This window comes from Vanellus vanellus (genome assembly GCF_965231255.1).
Source record: "Vanellus vanellus genome assembly, chromosome: 2".
In the NCBI taxonomy this organism is placed as follows: domain Eukaryota; kingdom Metazoa; phylum Chordata; class Aves; order Charadriiformes; family Charadriidae; genus Vanellus; species Vanellus vanellus.
Window position 1 is genome coordinate 113672491 of NC_138906.1, and position 12788 is coordinate 113685278.

At 44.5% G+C, this 12788-nt stretch overlaps 1 protein-coding gene across 1 annotated transcript in view; it reads left to right on the forward strand.

Moving 5' to 3' along the window:
- The window catches only part of APCDD1 (APC down-regulated 1), a gene marked incomplete at its 5' end in the record, with an annotated part of 28946 nt that extends 16489 nt beyond the window's left edge, over positions 1-12457 (forward strand). The window contains 2 exons of the mRNA XM_082479054.1: positions 9527-9848; positions 11971-12457. Of these exons, the coding sequence (XP_082335180.1) occupies positions 9527-9848; positions 11971-12422 (774 nt within the window). The 3' untranslated portion in view covers positions 12423-12457. The remainder of the gene's footprint in view (positions 1-9526; positions 9849-11970) is intronic.
- Between the last annotated feature and the right edge of the window lie 331 nt (positions 12458-12788).

Sequence of the window (12788 nt, forward strand, 5' to 3'; positions counted from 1 at the left end):
CAGAAGGTTGCTTTTCACTCTGTCTGTGAACCTTCAGCACCTAAGCGTCGCTTTTAAAACCTTTGTTGTCTCGACGATGACTGACTGTTCTGCAAGTGCAGTGAAAGCCTGCCCCAACACAAACGCAGTGCTACAAATAAAAAATTAACTATTTAGCCTAGCAAAATAAAGCAGGGGCCTTCAGATCAACTCAACGTATGTATCTAAATAACTGACACCTTCCTCGTTGTTGGCATCTAGCCACAATTGCTTCATCTTTTGTAAGAGGGAAGGGAGGGCTCGCTGGTAATATTGCTACACGCTTCAGAGGGCTGAAGTATAGGTTGCTTTTTAAAGGCGTAATAAACACATAAGGCAGCTTTATTTTGGAATACTCTGTTCCTGAAGATGGACATTCAAGCTGTCCCTTCGGGTTTTCCAGGAATTTTTTTTTTTGTTGATACTTCCCAAAATATTCACATCGCCATAAATTAGTAGCATTTTAATGGAAGAGATGACAGGCAAGCACATTTCATCTGAGAAAAAGGCTGGGTTTCTCTTTGGTCTTGTCTTTTGCCCAGGCTCAAGTAGTTTATATCAGAAAAGAACAACGAGAAGACGTTTGCATTTCATGCCGGTTGTGTTTATTTCAGTTTTATGCAGGGTTGTGCAACAGAATTGACATCATGGATCAGACGGTTGTGTAATGGTAGTGCCTTCGGATTCCTTCACTATCTTTCCCTTCATGGGAGCAGTTAATAAAAACCGTTCCTCAATATCTTAAAATATACGGTACACATTTGCAGATAAATCTGAACATATCTCCACCCTCCTTCCTGCTTGCAGCCTCTCTGTTCCCCACCAAAAGAAATCCCAAACTGACAACCCTGCAAAGGAGTTACCACTCTCTCCAGCGTTTCACTTGCTTCAGGATTTTTAATTAAAGTTTTAAATCTTTGTTATTCCTCATTCCCTTTGGCAGGCTGAATTATAACCGTGTCAGCCACGCTTGTCAACTCCCCAGAGCCAGCCTAATGCACATTAGCCAACTCAGCTTCATATGAGGTCATGGAAAGCCTGCAAATTATCACTTTTGTGGTGGAGAGAGATTGTAGCTGTTTGTTAAAGTGTTGTCTTGGTCTGCAGTTATCTACAGCGGTGGGGGAGCGGAGCTTGATACTGAGCTGACCAATTCATAAAAGTATCCTTTCTGTGGACGGGGCTCCTTGGCAATGTGAGGCAAAGCCATCCACCGGGTTTTGTTGGGTTGGAAGCATTTCCTTGAATCGACGTTCTCCCAAGGATTTCCATTTGTACTCATCCTGGGAGCACTCAGTTACTAACAAGAAAACCTGGTGCCTGGTTTTCTCAGGTGGTGAGGTTTAAAGCATCCTGACCAGGCATGCCTTGTTCCAGTCCCATCTAGCCCTGCCCGTCACACATGGTATTTGGGTGGGCGTGACAGATCATTGCTAAGCGGGCAATTCTTTCCCCTATTTTTCAGTGCTTTCCCTCATGGTAACGCATGCATTCACATGGCAGGGGTTTCCTACCCCAGCTTTTGTGACGGTTGGACCCTACCAAGATGCTGGGCCACTGGTTAGGTCTGTACTGCACACGCAGTTCAGGCCTGAGCCTGCACTTCAGGAAGCCCAACGCCCGGTGCCTCACCACACATCTCCCTGCAACGAGGATGTGCTGGGTGCCACATGCCGGACGCGGCCACTGGTACGTGGCCCATCTGGTGACATAGCATAGCCAATGTCAGGAAAGCTGGCCACAGGACCCAACCTAAAAGGGAAAAACCTCGATGCAAGAGCAACACAGAACACGCAGAGCCTGGGCTGACTCATGTGGGCTCCACAGCTTGGTCAGGAGCATCTTCCCCGACGATGGGAGGGTGCAGAAGGGAGCCAGGGTGGGCGCTGGGGCTTTTGCTAGCCCTTGCTTCTCCTCATACTGTATAGATGCAACCTGTCCTCCTTTTCCAACCATGAACAAGACCTAAGTCTTGCCATGCACTGGTAACCAGTGCAAATCAGTGCTGGCCAAAGATGGTTTTATATCAGCTGAGAACCTGGCTCTTCCAAACAAACTTCCCACACTACAGCCACCAGCACAGACATGGGGGCTCAGACAGCAGTAGTAGAGCGTTGTAGAAATATTTTTAATGTCAGTACATGACTTGATAAGGCAGGATATTGCTACAGAAATTTGAAATAAGTGGCTTTACTGGCATGGGGTTATTGTAGCTGAGCGGGGCAGTGGTGGCAGCAGCCCTTGAGGAGAGACCAGGCCCAGCTGGCAACGGTGTGGGGGACAGGGAGGGAAGGGTGTACTTCAAAGTAGCCACATTGAATAGATAAGTTTGAATAAAAAGTGAAAGTTAAAAGGCCGGAGCCCCAAGGGAGGTGTTACAGAAAGAAGCCACTGCTCTGCCAAGGGTTTGGGGTTGGCTTTTGGTTTGACACTGGCATTGCTGGGAGGGGAGAGGGAGGAGGAGTCCAAAGGCAGCACAGCCGATTGCAAAGAGTGTGTCATTTCTGTCTTGCTGAGGCAGAGCTGATACTTGAATGTCTTAACCAGGTTATGGTATGGGAAGGATGTGTCCACTGTGCAGTGGCTCCAGATAAAAAAGAGAAGGAGAGATGATTTCCCAAATTACTTTGGGAAACCGCAGTGTAATTTCATGCAAGTTTAAAGACCTTGCAGATGTAAAAGAGACCGCTACTGAGAAAACTAATTGGGTTCACCACTTCTCTGAAATGCCCACGGCTTTTCCTTAGCCCAAGTCAGCTCTGAAGAGCAGCAGACCGACGTCTGCCCCCACACCTGGCATCCTATAGTGGGAGTTGCCATATTTTTGGACGGTTTAGGAGATTACTACATATTGTTACCTTGTATGCTTTTGTCTTCTTAATGTGTCTGGTCCAGTAAGATACCAACTATTTGCAACTATAAAAGAAGACAGAGAGAGTTTGTCAGAAAATTGTCAAAATTCCCTATTAAAAATACCAAAAAAGCCTGTAAAAAATGGTTTTCTCATTTTTGGAAAAGACACATTTGCTATTCGGTGAAAAACTGAATATCAGAAAACAAAATTTTGCTTTGTTTCTTTTTCTCCAGACTTTGTATATTCAATGACATATTTTTCCATGCCCTTTTTTTAAATAAGAATCTCATGAAAAATATCAAAAAATTTTTCAATCTCTTCTGCTGGGAATGTACCGCATCTCTCAGGCTCCAAGTAGTCTGAGCAATGACTCTTCCCTTAAAAACCAGTAAATTATAGTTAAGATAATCTTAATTTTCCATTATGTAAATAGCCAAATATCAGAATAGTCACCTATTCTAATTCTACAGGAGAAAGGTTGAGTTACAATTTGAGCTGTTTCAGACAAATAGTGTTTTAAAATTTTCAGACTGAAGTACAGACACATTTTCAAGATATAAAGAATAAATAGATAAGGGAGAGAGCAAATATGTTTGAACAAGGTGTTTATTTGAAAATAACTATATTTTCAGCCTTCTCTTTACTATTAGTGCTTGGGGTTTTTGTCCCTAAATACAACTTGAAGTATATCCCGCAGGTCCTCTCCTTGATATTAAGCATTGATTTCAGCTTCTGCTTGAACCATAAGGAAAGGGTAGATTTTTTTGTACATTTTGAAAAGAGTTTTGTCCTTAGATGTCTTATTCTGTAACAACAGCATCGAATATAAAGGTATTCAAAGAAAACCAGAACACCTTCCAAAAAGATCTTTCTACATGTTATTCAAAGCTCATTTCAGCGTTGCTCGGAGAGCATCCCAGTTGCGTGATAGTTTTTTGGCCTGGGCCAGAAAAAACACTATGAATTGATTAGAGGCAAATTAGTCCTAGGCAGCCGTAGAATCCCGTAGAACTTAAGAGAAAATTAAACTATGCTGAGAAGGTTTACGTTTCTGTCTATCCACAGCAATTGGGAAAAAGATCAAGGAACCTCATCCTTGTTTGCTTTTTTTATTAGAAACCTCCCTGCTTGGCTTCCAGAGCTCTCTGGCCCTGTTACCACTTCAGCTGAGGCAGCAGGAGGGAGGGATAAGGAAAAATGTTGGTGGAAATTTTCAGATCACAAATTATTTTCTCCCCGAGTACAAGAACTGAGTTTCCAGCCAGAGATTCGGGCTTATTTCAGCCCACGTGGCCCCATGGATTAATTCAGAAACTGGCTTTAAAGAAACATGCAGGAGGGTGAGGAGTTTGGGCACCGCAGCTTTGGCATTGCAGAGGTGCAAGGAGGCACCTTCCCCACATCTTGACGGGAAGGATCTTCCAGTCATTGGGCAGCAGCCATTACAGAGAGGCTGGTCCTTTTAGCGAGACCCCACTATTAAAAATAGTACATCATACACCTAAGATAATCAAAACATAGAACAGATGTTCATCCCGTCCACAACTCATTTTACAGCTTTTTAGTTTATGTCATGCTGAAATGAGCTTTTTATTAGAGAGTACTTAATCGTGTTTGGACTCGAATGTCCTCTACCTCTGTTCCCTATTTTCTTTGAACATCTGTTTTCAGAAAATAATCTTTCCCTGAGACACATGCAAAGGGAGAGATTTGCAAAGCCTCAGCTAGTGTAATTAAGAGCCAAAAGCAGCTGACCTGAAAAGCAACAGTGAAAAACACAGTCAATTGTTAAACATAAATTACTCCATAATTAAGTCAAATTGCTTCATAACAAAACTACATCTTTCTCTCGTCCATTACTTAGACAAAAATCGTACTGAGGGAGTTTACATGTGGCATATTCTTCCACTAAGAAGTTCATAACTCTGTGAAGATAGTATCACAGCAAAAAAAAAAAAAAGGTTTAAGTAGGTTTAGATTCAAGCACTGGTCCCAGGGAAACATGTTCAGGCTACGTCCGTGTGAGGTACCTGATCCAGCCTGTGAAAGTGATACTTCTGCTCCTTTCCTCACCACCCCAACCTCTCCCCATCCCACTCCTTGTTTGTTGCAAAAAGTGCCTGTTCACCTCAGCCCCTTCATCCGGACACATCGTCAGGAATTAGAAGGCAGGCAGGTTGGACATTTGTTGGAGGCGTAACTGGCCAGACCTTCAGAGCTGTTGCAAAGCTTTCGGAATTAGAAGGGCTGCACAGAGTTACACTGCACAGAGCAGTTCAAGATATGGACCACAGAGGTCAAAGAGCCAGATGAGCTACAGACGAGTGTTATACTGCTAAACTTCACTGAGACTTCTGTGAGTTAACCTGGACCTTCCCTGAGTTTGCCCAAGGAGTCACCTCCACTCACAGCATCATGAGAGCCAGCGTAGTCGCACCTCATCAGTTTTGGGAAGTAACTCCTTGTTCCTCAAGACATGAGCCCACCCCTGATAAGAAGAAAGGGGCTGCTGGTAGTTACTATTTTTTTTTACATCATGGACCTTCTTCTGCCCACTCTGCTGCTGGCCACAGCCAAGGGACTAAGCAGCTGCAGGTGTGTCCAGTCTGCACCTTCTACACTCCCAGTATGATGGAAAAGACATCAAACAATGATAATACTCCCTGCCCAGCATCAGAGCCTTGACTCATAATACCCATGTTTTTTAATGTCCTAGAGGACAGAAGAAACCTAAAATCATTGCTAGAAAAGTGTAAAAAATAAGACCATTAATGTTCAATAGTCCTTCCTAGTCAAAAAAGTAAAAAATAATATTGCTGCAAATAGGATTGATTCCAGATCTCCTTCTTGTCCGTTCACTAGGCCTGAGAAACAACAGAGGAATCCCACAAACAGCCAAGGGTGACCAAGAAGACAACAGGCTGGGTTTCTGTTTGTTTTTCTTCAGATTTTGAACACAGGCAACAGAAACCACTGGTTCCCAGGTTAAATTGCCTTGTCTCACAAACTGATTGTGGAGGACAGGCTCCTGAGAGGGAAACGTGAATATAAACTAAACCACCCTGGCTGGCCCATGCAGCTCTGTCAGGGTCTCCTCTGGGAGATCATGAGAGCTTTCAACTTCAACAGAAAAGGGACTATAGCAGAAATTGTCTCCTACTATTGACCAATTCAGCTTATACAGCTATGTTTAGTTTTATAACTGTCTTTTCCTCACTTTCTTGCTTCACTTTGTGTGAGCGGGGCAATCACAGCAATAAAGTCACTGTCATCAGTGCAGTTTATTAGCCCTTAAAGTGTTAGTGACGCCATTCTGCCCCATGTGGAGCAGCCATGCTGGAGAAACGAGTCCTTGATAGACACCAGCATCTTCCACAGAGTAACTCCTTGGCCTGGACCACTGCAGGTGTCTGTGCAAGGCAGTGGCAGCATCTTTTGGATGTTGACCTCCAAGAAGACAAAGTGCTTTTTCTATTACACTTCAACAATGTGTGTTTCTTCAGTGCTTTGGCTGGCAGTGAACGGAATCACAGAATGGTCAGGGTTGGAAGGGAGCTCTGGAGATCATCTAGTCCAACCTCCGTGCCAGAGCAGGGTCACCTACAGCAGGTCGCACAGGACGCCATCCAGGCAGGTTTTGAATGTCTCCATAGTGGGAGACTCCACCACCTCTCTGGGCAGCCTGTGCCAGTGCTCTGCCACCCTCAAAGTAAAGAAGTTCCTCCTCATGTTAAGATGGAACTTCCTATGTTCAGGTTTGTGCCCGTTACCTCTTGTCCTATCACTGGGCACCACTGAAAAAAGACTGTTCCCATCTACCTGGCACCCTCCCTTTAAGTATTTATAAGCATTGATAAGATCACACGCCTTATCCAACAGTTTTCTCGCAGTACCAGCAGCGCTGCCTGGGACAGGGGGGACGCTCAGCTTCTGGCATTCTCGTTCACAGCTGGAGCTCAAGGGAAATAGGGCAGCTCTGCCAATGCCCAAGATGTGCTGAGGCAGTCTCCGCCTTTCCCCAGCACCAACTTGTTTCCTAGCCATTTATGCCATCTGCCCCCCAGCAATCCTGAGCCGCAAACCACCCAGTAAACCAGACTGCTTTCCGGAGAAAATGACTGATGTCCACTGAAGAGAGCAAGGGATTCCACAGACAGGTTTTCTAAGTCCCAAACAAGCTTGCAGATGAAACCTGGTGAGATTTTATCACAGGCAAGAGGAAAGTGGACACTGAACTTCTGTCAGATTGTACTTGAAGGTTCGTTCCAGGAATAGAGCTACACACATTTTTTATAATAATTATTATTATTACATTTTTAATCATATCCAGCGCTCTGAAATTTCTGTCTTCTTTCTGGCAGCTCAGTGTTGTTATTTAGCCTCCTACCCATCCTGTCCCAAACAGAAGATCTGTAATTGTCTGTGTTCCTGTGAAATAAGGTTAAGTCACACAGGAAGGTCACACAAGAAATCTTGAGCAAAATAGGAAACATAACTGGATCTTGGTTCCTCTCTTGACCATCAGAAAATCCAAACTGAAACTTGCAATTTCAGAAAACGGCTCAGTTTCATAGTCCTTATGCGCTATATGTGCTTTCAGTGTTCAGGAGAACCAGATGTTTTGCACCAGCCTCTGCTGTCAGTTACTTTGGCACAAATCTGTGCTAACTTCACCAGCTGCGAGTAAATGACTCAATTAAATGTTCTTTGTATTTTCACTAAAATACTAATGGCCTTTGCACCTGCTTGCAGAATTTAGCTGGAAAATGTATCTTAAAATTAGTTAACAAGCTCCACAGTGGGAATTAACTGCATCTACTTTAATAGCATGCCGGCACGTGGTTCCCAGAAGACCATGTGTTTTGGGATGGAAAGACTTCCGGAGGTCACCAAGTCCAACCTTCTTCTTCCTCAAAGCAGGGCTGTTGGCTAACGCTGGTTCAGATCAACCTGAGCTACATCATTTACAGGTTTTTTGCACATAGACCAGTGTTCTACATCCCAGGGATGTAGAACAGCCGACTTTTCATTGACTTCACTGACTTTGGGCGTCTTATCTGGTCTGGGGTGGGGGCAAATATAAACCCTGTTTAATATGTGTAAAAGGGATATATTGTGGGAGTTGTATGTTGATTCTCTGAAGGTACCTGTGGTTGTAGTGTCAGAGAAACTCAGGGCACTAATGAAGCTTGGGTAGATGTTGCACCTAAAGCGTGCCACGAGCTGAAGGAAGTGAGAGGAGAAATGCTGACTCCATAGCAGCTCACGTGGACAAGCGATGAATATGAGCATTTACGTTATGGAGAGGGCTCAGAGAGATCTCAGATAAGAGGGCTGCAAAAGGGTGCAAAGAAAAAGTACTTGTATAAATCTCTCTTCCCCGATGGCTTCAGCTCTTAACTCGGTGCACTCTGAATTGCACCTCGGGAAAACACCTCGCAGCTTGAACAAGGTGGACGTGTTTAACGCCCCCAGTGCATCCCCCTCTCTCCAGGAAGGATCAAGTGTCCTTTCAGATGAAGGCACAGGCTGTCTGTGTGGTCTTTGCCTTTCACTCCAAGTATAAGCCCGCTTACAGCTCCGGGCGCTGCCCCTCCGCACGTCACCAGCCAACTAGAAAGCCTCTACCATCAGGTCCCGAGATGTACACAAAGAGCACATCGGCAACCCAAAACATGTACCAGAAAAACAGAAAGCAATGCTTTTGTCTTGTGGGGCGGCATTTATTCTTCTTGATCTAATAACTTGTCGTCAATGAAATGAGCTAAAAAATGAGATTCATAATCCTTTATCGGTCCATAAAATGTACTTCAGGGTTTAGCAGAGACAAATGCTACTGCTGCCGTCCCTCTAGCCATCGATAAAATGCAAAATACAGTTTGAAAAAGAATAGCTAGGCCAAATTCTTTTGCCAACAAGAGAAATCTTTGCAGAGGCGGGAACAGTTAGCCTTAGGGACAGCGTACAGGTCTGTAGTTTCAGTTTCTGATGTCAGGGGGTGGAAGCCCGGTGTGTGGCTCACGGCACCACAAACCCCGTTCCCGCTGGAGAGGGACATAAAGCTTTCACGTGTCGTACACTTCACAAGCTTGCGTTAGGGCTCAGAAAAGCTGGTGAAGCTTAAAATCACTGGTTAGTGTTCTCACAGGCTGCTACCCAACTGAAAAATGTACTTAGGACATGCATGCCCATCTATGGTACCCAAAATTAACAACTAAAAGGAAGACAGACGCAAAATAAGAGCTCAGCAAATATATTCACTTCTAACACAAGAGTTGCCAAGTCCCCAGTAATGTTTTTTACCATAGTATATTACCATCTGCCAGCTTCTTGTATGATTTGAAGGATAAAGTCAGCCTCTTCTAGATCCAATAAAAAGCTGAACTAAAATGTTAATTTCAGAGAAATGCAGATGAGCGAATTCATCTAACTCTGCTCCTGCTGCGCAGTCTTATACATACAAAACCAAATGGTGCCATGTTTCAGGTGCTTTGAAGGGTGAGAATCTGCAGAAGAACATTAAAAAGATAAGAAATAACAACATATTCCTTAAAACGTTGAGCTGCTGTCAATTCAACGTGAAATGGACGGCCTGATTCATTGCCCTCTATCACAGATAATGCCTAACGAGGGTTTCTGTCTACTTCATTTCAGAACCACGACCGCATGTGCATCGCATGCAGAATCATCTACCGGTCGGATGAGCACCATCCTCCCATCTTACCCCCCAAGGCGGATCTGACTATAGGGCTACACGGAGAGTGGGTGAGCCAGCGCTGCGAGGTGCGGCCGGAGGTCCTCTTCCTCACTCGGCACTTCATCTTCCATGACAACAACAACACCTGGGAAGGTCACTACTACCACTACTCCGACCCCATCTGCAAGCACCCCACCTTCACCATCTATGCCAAGGGACGCTACAGCCGGGGAGTGCACTCGTCCAAAGTGATGGGCGGCACGGAGTTTGTGTTCAAAGGTAGAGCGGCTCACTGCACAGGGGGTGGAGGTGGTCACGTAGTTATGGACCAGAGCAGAGTTCTCTCATAACAAGATGATGATTTCACTCTGCCATTTTCAGGAGTTAGTCATTTCTTGGGAAGTTCGCAGGCGTTGTGTGAATGCCCAGCCAAACTATACAGCTGCACAGCATTTCACACTACTGAAGCAATACTCATTTGAGGCAGAGATCTTTAAGTACAGCACAAAAAAATAAGATTTCACACCACTCGGTCTTGGACTCCAGACTTCAAGTATCTAAGCAAAGCGTCTGAGATTAGATCTGTGTCCTAGAGCTCCTTCACAGAGAGTGAAAAGCGTTTCAGGTCAGAAGTGGTGTAAGCCATCTTCTGTCGAAGGCAGACGTAGCAGCACGTGTCTTTTCATCAGCTTCCAAGGGGCCCTAGAGCAAGTAAGGATGTCCCTAAAGACAGCTCTGATTAGTGAAGACTAGATGTATCTAACCAAAACCCCTCGAGTACTTTGGGAAGCAGCGCTCAGTGGTGACACCACCTGGGTCCCTGCAGCTGAGAAGCTTTCCTGGGCAAACAGCCCCATAGCACCCTGCTTAGAAAGAGCTCAGTGGCTTTAACCACTCACACAAAGAGACATCTCCAAAACACAATGTCCTGCCATGGCACCAGCCCCAGTGGAGCCTCTGGAAGCCCCAAGCACTCTGTGGGCTCTTCTGCTTATTTCAGTTTCCATGTGAGAAGCGTATAGTTTCTTGTATGTCTCCAATTTAGGAAAGCATCGAACTATAAGAAATAACTTACTAATCTGGAATTTTCATAGGAGGCAGGAGATGATACCCTTGCCTGGCAGAGATTTTGCTCTTTATAGCTGCGTGCAGTATGTTCCAGCTCAGCTCCAGGGGTGAAATCCAGTTTTTGCTCAATTTCTGGTTTATGGTATGCCAACTCCCCTGCAACCATTCAAGGTCAAGTTGGACAGGGCTCTGAGCAACCTAATCTAGTTGAAGATGTCCCTGCCCATTGCAGGGGTGTTGGACTAGATGACCTTTAAAGGTCCCTTCCAACCCAAACTATTCTATGATTTTATATAACTTACCTCACAGATCAAGGTCACTCATTCAGTCTTGGTAAAACTTTTAGGTTCACTTCTTATAGATTACCTTTTACACCAGCTCGGATGAATAATGTGAACTGTAGAGCCATTGAGTTGAAAATCTGTTTATAAAACCTTAGAATAAAACAAATCTTACTATAAAAAGACGCACATGCTGTAAGTGACCTGCAAAAATATTCAGGGTTTTGGTGTGTTGGGAGGCATGAGGGCTGGTTATTTGGTTGTTTTGGTCAGCATCAATCTATTCAGGACCCCCTTTTCTTGATATACAGTGTCAAATACACACCAGGAAAAATCTCTATTCAGCTCCCATAGGCTCATTCAATTTGGCTTTTCCCAACTTTTTTAACTCAGCTGAAAAATAAAGCTTTTATGTGCCTTAAGCTCCTTTGAACAACTGGGAACTGAAGAAGCTGCAGCACTTCTACGTTTGGTACTGCAAGCTGCAGCCACTATTTAGGTATGACAAAAAGCATGTCTCTCTAGCTCAGCGGTACTTTATAATTCATGCAAAAAAGGACAGGTAATATAGGAAGACAGTGCAGCTGTGGCACTAGTTATTTAATTAGCTTTACAGGGTAACGTGTTAAATAAATGATGAAAAAAACATTATAAGTAGCCCTTCTTACCAATTAATATGAATGGCAGTAAAACATGAGTAAAGTTTCCTCTTTTACCTATCTCCTAGTATAACCAACTAGGCTTTATCTGTAAAGGATTGTCTGGAATTTATGAAAAGCTATGCTTAATCTCCGAGATATGTGGCCATCAGGTTTTCTTCAACTGAGTTTGTGTGTGTGTTTTCTGTGCAAGAAGTAATTATGTCAAAGACTTAAAATGGTGCAAACAGATTTGCTGGCCACACTTGCAATATATAAAAAAAAAAAAAAAAAAAGATTTAAGAATGAACAAGGAGAGACAATTCTGATTTCACAGGTACACCCCAATCCCTACGTAGTCTTTGCTTTTGTTTTTGTCCCTCTGCTAATAACACCTCTCTTCCTCTCTCGCAGTGAATCACATGAAGGTCACTCCCATGGATATATCCACAGCCTCTCTGCTCAACGTCTTCAATGGGAATGAGTGCGGAGCACAGGGGTCCTGGCAAGTTGGGGTTCAGCAAGACGTCACCCACACGAACGGCTGCATCGCGCTCGGCATCCGCCTACCTCACACCGAGTACGAAATCTTCAAAATGGAGCAGGATGCCCGGGGCAGGTACTTGCTGTACAATGGCCAGAGACCGAGCGACGGGTCCAGCCCCGACCGACCAGAGAAGAGAGCCACTTCCTACCAGATGCCTTTAATTCAGTGCGCTTCATCCGTACCCAGATCTGAAGAGTCACCAGAGGAGAATAAAATAAGGCTGTATAGCAGCAGGGCACCGGAAAAATACCCCAGTGCCCCAGCTCTTGCTTTGGTGTTGTTTATTTGTACTGTGTCATATTGGGACATTCTCAGCTAGAAGTGAAAAAAAACCCTTATTTTTCATGACTACAAAGCCAGGATTCCACCAGACTGGGGGTTGTTTTTCTTCCAAAAGAAAGGGACATTTATTTTCTTGATGCACTTGAATGCTTGAGAACTGTTGTTCTTTTCCTTACTTCACCCCTCCTCCTCGAATCCCAAACGGCACTCGTTTGATGTTTGTGCTTTGAACTTCATCCAGTCTGATCCCTGGCCTGACATGACTGCACAAAAGTAATTGCACTTTAGGACTGCAGACTTTTGGGGGGAGGGAAGGGGTGTCCTTTTATTATTATTTTTTAACTGCTGGGGTGAACGTTATGATCCTGCTTCAGTCGTCTCCGCCATCTTACCGTTGTGGTAC